We start from the raw sequence: 9,950 nt of genomic DNA, 5'->3' as shown, positions 1-9,950 counted from the left end.
GCTGGCACTTCGGACCCTGAATGACCTGGGACCTCGCTGCCCCGAGACCTCCTGTGTCCCCTCGTAGCTGGGAGCCTCCGGCCCGGAGCGCGGCAGCCCCCTGCTCCGAGCCCTCAGACGGGCACTGCCCCCCCACCCGAGCCGGGACTTCCTCCCTGCACCCCTGCCCCGAGGCTGCCCGGCGGCCAGGACCGCCGCCTCCAGTCTTTTCGGCAGTCTGGATGCTAGCCGGGCTGGGGCCGTGAGGCATCGAGGAGGATCAAGAACACCCGTGTCCGGCCCTGCCTGGGCTGTTTCTTCAATGGAGAAGTTGGTGAGTGTGGAGGAGGCTGAAAGAAAGAAGAGAAGCAGCAGCTGAGGAGACAGGTAAAGTCAGTTACCTCCCCTGAGGGGAAGGGGGCTAGCCTGGGAGGGAGGAGAATCACTGTTTCTTCCTGCTTGCCTTTTACCAGTCTCTTCCTCTGCTGCCCCTTCCTCAGAGCCCCCTCCTCCTCGCCCCCGGGGTATTGCACCACTCACAGGTTTCTGATTTCCAGGTTTGAGCTGGCTAGGGGAGGCGAGAGAGCAGGAACGGGGCTGCCCACCCACCAGAGAAGCAGCAGAGAGCCTCTGACCAGCATCCTCCATAAAGGTAATAAGCCAGCCCTCCCCTCCCCCACTGTTTATTCCTGGCCCCAACTCATTAAGCCGTGCTTTATTTTCAGGATGGTTACCTGGGAATGCAACCCTTTCCTGGCTCCCAGTTTCCCAGCAAAAACAAAAACACTGTCCGTGCCCCAATCCTTAACATTTTAATAACTTTTCTTTCCCAGGAACATGTTTTCCCCCTTTCTCTCTGTACAGTGTGTTTCCGTGTTTTGCTTTATCTTTTGGTGCACTGTACCATTTACCCAGCTCAGAGACTTTGAGACCTTTTTGTAGCTCCCCCTGCCCCTCTTACTCTCATAGGAATTCCTCAGTTCCTTGTTAATGGCTTGTTAGTTCTGAATGACTCTGCTTTTCAGTTAAACCACAATTTTCTGTTTTCCCCTGTTCTTTCCTATCATCTTTCCTCTACCTCCATCAGAAAATCTTTTGAGTTACCTAACTGACAGGGGTTTGGTAGAGGATGGTACAGTAATACCTTGAAATTTGTAAGTTTCAGAAAATAATGTGACTTTTTTTTCTCTAGTAAAAAGTGAATCTGTGTACCTTAGTAGTATGAATGGTATGAAAGGAATACTCCCTCCCGAAGCACTTATGTATAATTAACTCTTTGAGCTTTTGTGTGTTTCTGTGTGACAGATGTGGATGGGCTCTGAAACTCTTATAAAAAGATAAATCGTATTTGTTATACCTCATTTTCTAATACTTATAAAACTTTACAGAATGTCTTGTTAATCATTTGACAGTCAGGAATTTTAAAACAAAAGAATGTTTTGGTGTGTTTAGAATCTAGGGTTTTATTTTGGCACTCTTCATAAGATTTCTCATTTCAAAACCTTTACAGAGAATTTGTTAAATTGAAATTTAAGCATCTAATTCATGTGATCACATTTCTGCTGCTGTATTTCGTTGCTGCTTCTGAAAATGCACTAAAGGTAGGTTTAGGACATTCATGTAAGTCCTAAAGAGGGGATGTGAACAGGGAAATTATGTAAGAGTTAATTCAGAAATTAGCCAAATGAATAGCTTCTCCAACATCCAATAGCAGGAGTATAAAGTGACTTGTTAATCTCAGAGTTATTTTAATATCTCAGATTGTTTAGGGAATTTTAGGTACAAAGAAGTACTTAAAATAGCAGAAGTTGTTAGGAAATCTTTGACTTACTCTGTTCTACTGGACTTTCTGCCTTCCAGAAGAGGAAATTAATGTCTTTCCTGATTCTTCTAATTGTCAAGGTACAGCTAAAGAGACTTTTAAGGGGCTCTGAGGGTTTGCATATTCTTGAAACCTGGAACTGGACACCAAAATGAGAGCGTATGCTACTGAATGGGATTTAAAATCAGTATCTACCAATGACTATTACACAGTGAGCATTTAGGGCACCCTTTGTATGTATATGTAGGGTCCACTTCATTTCAGTAAAAGCTAGGTAGAATGCGTCTTTCATTATTTAAATATGTGAATCACTAGAGAAATGCCTAATGATTCCTTTAGAACTTTTAAAAAATGCTAAAATACTTGAAATATGTTTTTAAGGTAAAAATGAATTATGTATTTTTTATTCAGGCCTTCTCAGTTAAATATATTTCTGCTTTAGATTGAACTCTAGCATGTTTTCATTTCTGAGGGATATTATCACCTGTGCTGAGTCAAGTATGTAAGGTAAAGAGAGGAACACTGCTTTCCTCTGGTTTCCAGTGAGTTCATTCTCATTGCTTAAATAATGTTTCGTTGATCCTCTCAGCTTTTAATGATTTTTCTAAGATTACAGAATATATATAAATTGTCAGCATCTGTTCTTAATATTAGCATGATTGAGAGTATTTGGTCTAGGTTATGCCAGTCATGTAAAATATTTAATTTAGTACTTCGTTACCAACATCGCCAGTTAGGTAGTTTATCTTTTTCAATCTGGTAGTTAACTTTGTGTTAATTCTGTTGTCAGTCACATTGTTTTGAAAGGAAAAAAAATTTTAAATACCCAATTTTTTTGGTAACCAAGTAAGATTTATGATCACATAGGAAGAATCACTGATTTTAATTGAAGTGTTGTATTTTGAGTATGCTATGGCCAGTACTTATTTTCTTCATACCTAAAGTGGTGCCATTCACAATTATGACACGTACAATATCTCTTTATTTGATAACACAGAAGTACATACTGTCCCTAAAAAGTCTAAAGTCAGGTAGTTTCTATAAGCATATCTAATACGTGACTTTTAGCCTTTCATTTCATTCTCAACAGAAGGCATGCCTTATGTGGAATGCTTGTCTCATTTCTTACAAACTTAGGTACCGACATGAGGTTGCTAAGGTGGTAATGCCAGACATGGGTTAATGAGATAAGATTGACAAGACTTCATCATTTATAATACTTGTGATTTATGCTTTGAATTGGGTCTGGGTAAGTGAATTACGAAATTTCCTCTATTGCCTTGTCCACGTTTCATGAAATTTGTTGGTCTTTCTGTTAGAACTTAGGAGACTTATAGATTAAGTCTTGCATGATAATAACTCCTTATGTTATTTGGAGGCCCAGTAATTTGAAGGGATACCCTCACTTGTTTTGGAACATAAACACTATGGTGCTTTGTTGAGTGTTACTAAAATAACACTTCTACTTCATTTTGGGTTCCAGGCTCTTAGTTATATGAGTAGACCTCGTTAACATCCATCTCACCCATGTTGCACACTTCGGGCATTGTAGTGTTTCTGCACCCATCTTCCTTCTTAGGACTTGTGAACTATTGGTTTTTTTGTTTTTTGTTTTTTTTTCTCTCCTCAGGGCCAGTATCCTTGGAGTTGCTGATTTTCTTTCCTTTCCAGCCTGTATCTCTGTTTACTCTGCAAAGAAATGCTTATTTCTTCTTTTGAGTAGCAAGCTGTTATCTTGTTTCTAGTTTGTGTGAAATCTGAAAGCACAGTTCTAATGTGTGTCACTTAATCAAAAAAATGTGTGGCCTTTTAGTGAAAATAATATGTAAAAAGCCATTAATGACTAATCATTTATGCCAAAGGAAACTGGGGACACGTGGGCAAATTCGGTGGAAGTTATATAATTTTAGACAGATCTTAAATATATTTTGTTTTATAGCTATTTTATTCTTTATTCTGTGAATATAGATTTCTTTTAATTATATGAAGCAAGAAGCTTTGGTTTTAACTTAATGAGGTTCACTTGGCATCTATATAGAAATTAGATGGCAACATTTTAATTCCTAAATTTATAGTTTCTAATACAGTCAACAGTATAAAAGCTCGGATGCCTAGATTGTTTTCTTTTGTAAGAAAAGTGTAGAGTAGAAAAGATGAATTCGTAAAATTTAAACACACCATTAACATTGGGCAGTAAAATCTTATCTAAAAGTGATATACATTGGGAAGCAGCTCATTTTGATACATAATTCTGAAGTCTTCCTTGTTAGTATGTTTTTTTTTCTTTTTCTGACTGTGAAACCTAGAATGGGATTTCTAAAGATTGCACCTTCAGAGTTTTAGTCATTCTGAGTCAACTTACATTGTACATATGTTTATTTAGAAAATTGCCTCCTTTGCCGTATTTTTTTATTTTATAGGTCACTACCATGAGCTATCAGACTTTCAAACTTGCACTTTTTGAGAGGGAATAGACTTTTTTCCATTCTCATCTCTGGGCTTCCTTTGTAGTTTTTAATAGGTAACTTTACCACTGGATATTATATTTACTAAGTTCAACAGTCTTTTTTCCCTGTACTTATACATACATGGATGGTTCTACTCTAGTAAGTACAAACTCTCATAAAATTACACCAGGATGAAATTAACTCATCTGTTGCTTTGAACTATTAGGATGTTTTGCTAATAAGTCATTGGCCTTCATAATTTAAGGTATGCAGTTGACAGGGGTCATGTGTGCATGTTATGTGTGTGTCTGTGTTTTTTCCCATAGAGACTGAAGCGCTTTTTTGGTTTAAACCTATGGTTATTATTTATAGAGCTTGGTATTGTCAGAAAAGAGAAAAAGGATCTTAACCATTCTAGGAGTATTTGATTCATTTGAAGTATGCAAAACTCTCTATTAAAGTTCTACCCAGGAATAATACCAGTGGCCAAAGCCTAGTAGTATGCCAGGCATGTGTCAGGCACTCAGTAGACTTTCATTTGTCTAATTGAAGCAGACCATGTGGGATTATCACAAGTTACTATTGTTTGTGCATCTTTCTTATAAGAGAGAAATAGTTGAGTCACTTTGACTTTTAACAAAGCCTTTCTTGATATTATTAATAAATTAATACCATTTCATATTCTTCTCAACCCCCACCTCACATGTCCTCCCCACCACTCCACTGCATTCATGGAAGTGATGATGGCTATATGGAAAGCAACAACAAGAACAAGGACTCTTAAAGACTCAAGACCATAGAGGGTCGTCTCCACTTTTCTTGGGAGGCAGGGCGCACTTAGAAGTAAGGCTTCAGTGGTGTTCATTCTTGCACTGTAGGTGTAGCTCACATGTGAAGTAATCACATGTTCCTTTGTGGAAATGCTGCAGGCTCATCATTGGAGACATTGGTTTGCATTTTTTATTTTAGTACAGTTCTAGATTTATGGAAAAATTGCAAAGGTAATACAGGATTCCCATATACTGCACACTCACCTTCCCCTAATTAACATCTTATATTAATAGATACGTTTGCCACAATTAATGAACCAGTAATGAACATTCTTATTAACTAAAACCCATACTGTATTCAGATTTCTTTAGTTTTTACCTAATATCTTTTTTTCTGTTCTAGGATCCCATCAAGGATATCACATTCCATTTAGTCGTTTCTTTAGGCTCCTCTTGGCTATGACTGTTTCTCAGACTTCTTTGTTTCCTTGCTTTTGATGACCTTGACATTTTGAAGAGTACTGGTCAGGTATTTTGTAGAATGCCCCTCAATTGGAATTAGTCTGATATTTTCCTCATGATTAGGCTAGGTCTATGGGTTTGGGGGAGAAAGAGCACAGAGGTAAATTGCCATTCTCATCATATCATACTAACAACATGACTTGGCACTCTTGATTTTGACCATGATCACCTGGCTGAGGCAGTGTTTTTCAGGTTTCCCACTGTAAAGTTTCTTCCCCCCTCCCCCATACTATCCTCTTTGAAAGGAAGTCACATTTAAGGAGAGAGGAGTTGTGCACCACCTCCTTGAGGGGAGAGAATTTACACAAATTATTTGGAATTTTGCACAGGAGATTTGTTTCTTCTCCCCCTTTAAAAATTTAATTAGTTATTTATATCAATACAGACTTATTGATATTTATTCTGTACTTTGGGTTAGACTCTAATAGTACTTTGACTATCTTCTTGTTCGAATTGTTCCATCTTGGCTATTGAGAGCTCTTTTGGTTGGCTCCTGTGTCCCTTTGACATACCCCCATCATTGCATTTTTCTTGGAGCACTTCCTTGCTTTTTGGCACTGTGAGATGCTCTAGGCTCATCTTCTATATTTCTTGCCCAGTCTTAGAATCAGCCATTTCTGTAAGGATAACTGTGCATTTTTTACAGCTTGCCATGTAGGAGTTGTTCTGATCATGCCTAGTTCAGTTAGAAGTGTTAAGCAGAGTTTTAAACCAAATATTATTTATTTCCAAGTGCATGTTTGCAAAGTCTTTGGCCTTCCTTGAAGAAATTTGACAAGGAAAAATAAGGTGTGAAAAGAGGAAAGGTTCAAAGTAGACCATACTAATTTGGATTGGTTGAAAATTCTGGTCTGTAGCCACCACCACCTATGACTGTCACTTTTCTCCATAGCTCATCAGGTTGCCAGGCAGCTTGACCATTCCTTGTTTAAGTGATGGAGGGCTTATTAGCACATCCACCCCACTGGGATGGGGTGGCAGTTCTCCCAGTGAGTAATTCCTAGAGGGATTCTGGTGTAATGCATGGAAGTCACTTTGCCTGTGTTCTTAACCTTAATGGAATTCACAGATCTAGGATTTATCTGACATGGAGAAAGATCCCTATTCTTTTAGTTGCAGAGAATTTTTTCAGAATCCATATGGAGAAGCTGGCAAGACTGTTAATCTTTTACCTAGTTTGGTGTATGCATAAAGGAATAAAAAAGTTTCAAAATTATTAACGTGATGCCTTTTGCATGTATGAAGAACCAGCATTTAAAGAAAATCTCCTTTTAGTTGTCATAGATTTCATTTTGACCCTGGCCACCTATTGTATTGAATGCAGATATATTCTCATTTTAATTGTTTAGAAAGAGTAAGAAACTTGCGATGTCAATTAAAAAGTAATTCAGTACTGAAAATATATTTTGAATAGAGCAAAAAGAAGAATTTGTGTTTGCATCCAAATTCCAAGTGTGTGATTTATTATTTTCCTTATTCATTAAAAAAAAAACCCTGCCTTTTTAGAAAAAAAAAAATTCCTGAAAATAAGTCATATCCTGTACCACCTTGCGGGTTAATGTAGATTTGAGATCATTTTTTCTAAGCATTGATTTAAGTTCTTTCTTTGCTCTGTAAGTTTGTTGTAAAGTGCTAAAATATAAGCTCATCAAAAGGTAGACTACTCAGGCAGCTATGTTTCTTTATTTTTTTAGAAAATTTCCCGTGATTGTTATTTCATTCGTTTTTAGGTTAAGAAAGAGCTCATTGACACTGGAATCTGGACACACTCTGAGCCCCTACTCACGATGCTGTATGTGCACAATGGTTATTAGGCGATCCACGTATCAGGAAAAGGGGCATTCTTCCCGTAAGGTAAGTGACTGAGGGTCATAGGTCATCTGTGCTGTTCTGGGGGAAAATCCATTTAGCTTTTATTTCTCCTTCAGATCACCTAATTCATACTAAACACAGCACTTGCTAAAAGAAAATCCAGGTTTGTTTTGATATTGTTTGAATCTTTTTCCTTGCATAGTATGCCTTAAGTGCCAAGGTGATCATCCCAATTAAAAAAGAAAAATCTGTTAAAGATGATTGTTTTGAGTATATGGTAGTAGTTTCTATTAACTCCTTCTAATGGTCTTCATCTTTCCTTATAATGCTAAAAATAAGCAAAAACCTATTCCAAAAGGATTCTTGGTTTTAAAATTTCTAAGACAAGAGACTTAATTTTAGTGTCAGTTGAAAAAGTAAGTGAAGAGATGGGGGAAATCACGTTTATTAAGAAAACAAATTGTCAGGAAATTTCTAATTTCCCAATTTTCCTTGAGGAGATAGCCTGATATTTTTAAATTACATTACTTAGTAGTGATACTTAGGAGTTTTGTAATAACCATTTTCTATGTATGAAACAAGGTAGGATATGTGATTATACTATTAAGCTGTGATAATATGACCTAAGTTATGACCTAAGTTAGGCTTAAGTTGACCTTTGTACAGTCTATAAGGAGAAGTTTTACAAGGTAAACTATTATTGGTAACAAGATTATCCCAAGATGTCTAACCTACATATGAGACCAGAATGTCTTTAAAGGACTTTCACATAATTTTTTATTTTTAGAAGTGGAAGCTACTAATTAGGAGGTGAGTTTAATCTATACCTTAAAGTTAGCCCAGATGCAATGGCTTCCTAGAATTATGTAGTTTAAGTTTCTGTATGTATTTAAAAGCTTAAAAATGCACTAAAAAAGTTTTTGTATACACACATATAAGATGTAACTTTTCACCAGTTCAGTTTGGACTTCCCTGTTTGCATGAAGGAGATCTCATTTTACATTGAGTTTGAGTACACACCTCGTTTGTGACCTATTAGAGAGTGTTAGAATTCTGTATACTGCTTTTACCTTTTTCATGTGGTTAATCAACAGATTGATTAGATTCCTTTAGTTTTTAAATATTTTGTATGATCTTGCTACTTTGAGTATTTGTAGAATAAAACTTCTGGAAAATGGAAATTAAAAAAGTACAAAAGAAATGTGGCAGAAAAAGAGTAGTAGTAAATCGTGCCTCAGAGGACATAAAGTGGGGAGGATAGAAAGAGACAGAAACAAAAGGAAAGTAAATATAATCTACACATTTTTCTCTAATTTACTTAAACCCCACCCACTTCCCCTTCCCCCCAACTTTCCACTCTTTGGGGCTAAAAATAAAATATTGTTGAAATACTTTAGGGGACCAGCCTAAAGGTTTTTGCTTTTTTAAAATTTTAGACTACTTCTCATAGCTGGAGGTCTTTAGTCCTAATCTATGAATTGTCCATTTGATACTCGATATGTACTCACTGATCTGTGATAGAATCCTTGAATGGTTTATAACTTAAATTTTCCGTGTGCATCAGGTAAATGCGAACTCCTAAGACAAGTACTCATTTGCTTCCTCTGTTGTCTCCATCTTCAGCTGCCTAGCATCACTTTCCATTTTACCTAAAATAAATGTTGTGTTCGTTGGTGTTTGCTTTGAGTTTACAAAAGGCTGCAGAAGAAATTGCCTGTTTTGGCATTTTAGGGCTTTATGCCTCACTTTCTTTCTGAAATCTTTTATAATCTTAGGGAAATAACTGAAAGTTTTGGTCAAAACTGATACATGTTAATTTGTTATAGTAGTATGAACTGTCATCACTAAAGTTTACATGATTTAGCAATGGAAACTTCTGTGCTATTTAATGAACACACTGTCAGGTGTCAAGTATTCTAAATTTTATGTATTCTACCTACCCTTCAAGGCTGATCCCTGTGACCTAATGAATCCTTTGTAAAAAGTGGACTCAGCTAGGATGTTACACCACCATTGTCGAAGGAACCCTGAACTCCAGGAAGAGTTGCAGATTCAAGCTGCAGTGGCTGCTGGGGATGTTCACACGGTACGAAAGATGTTAGAACAAGGCTATTCTCCAAATGGCCGGGATGCTAATGGCTGGACCCTGCTTCATTTCTCTGCAGCAAGAGGAAAGGAAAGATGTGTTCGAGTATTTCTAGAACATGGAGGTGAGTTTATTAGAAGCAAACCCTTTTTTCCCAAGGAGAAACTTAAAATGAAATTCTATTTAGTTTAAAATATATGAGTGCTTGTGTATATAATTTCTAATGCTTCTTTTTGCTAATACTCTACTTCTTATTCTCTCCTTTGTGAAGATGTGTTAAAATTATGCTGAGTCTTGTTTAAAACCAGATTGTCTAAAAAATCAGTTTGTTGAATGTGCTTTTTTCCCCTTGTAACTCTAGTTTCTGTACAGCCAGATTTCCCCAGATTATTTCAACCAAAAGCAGCCCTTCTTCAGGTTGTCAAGTTGCTTTGTTTCAGAAGCAGAAGTGGCTGTGGTCCCAACAACTGAGAGTTGCTCAAGCTCCCCCTTTTGAGACTTGCTCAAGCTAA

General features: G+C 37.2%; 1 protein-coding gene across 1 annotated transcript in view; it reads left to right on the top strand.

Annotated features, from left to right (window-relative positions):
- The first annotated feature begins 78 nt into the window (after window positions 1–78).
- The window catches only part of ASB7 (ankyrin repeat and SOCS box containing 7), a 45,874-nt gene continuing 36,002 nt past the window's right edge, over window positions 79–9,950 (top strand). The window contains exons 1-4 of the mRNA XM_082649180.1: window positions 79–366; window positions 537–631; window positions 7,271–7,394; window positions 9,301–9,562. Of these exons, the coding sequence (XP_082505306.1) occupies window positions 9,352–9,562 (211 nt within the window). The 5' untranslated portion in view covers window positions 79–366; window positions 537–631; window positions 7,271–7,394; window positions 9,301–9,351. The remainder of the gene's footprint in view (window positions 367–536; window positions 632–7,270; window positions 7,395–9,300; window positions 9,563–9,950) is intronic.

This window comes from Grampus griseus, assembly GCF_964374135.1.
Source record: "Grampus griseus genome assembly, chromosome: 2".
NCBI lineage: Eukaryota > Metazoa > Chordata > Mammalia > Artiodactyla > Delphinidae > Grampus > Grampus griseus.
The sequence above is the reverse complement of the archived record's forward strand: the minus strand, read 5'-3'. Positions and strand labels throughout refer to the sequence as shown.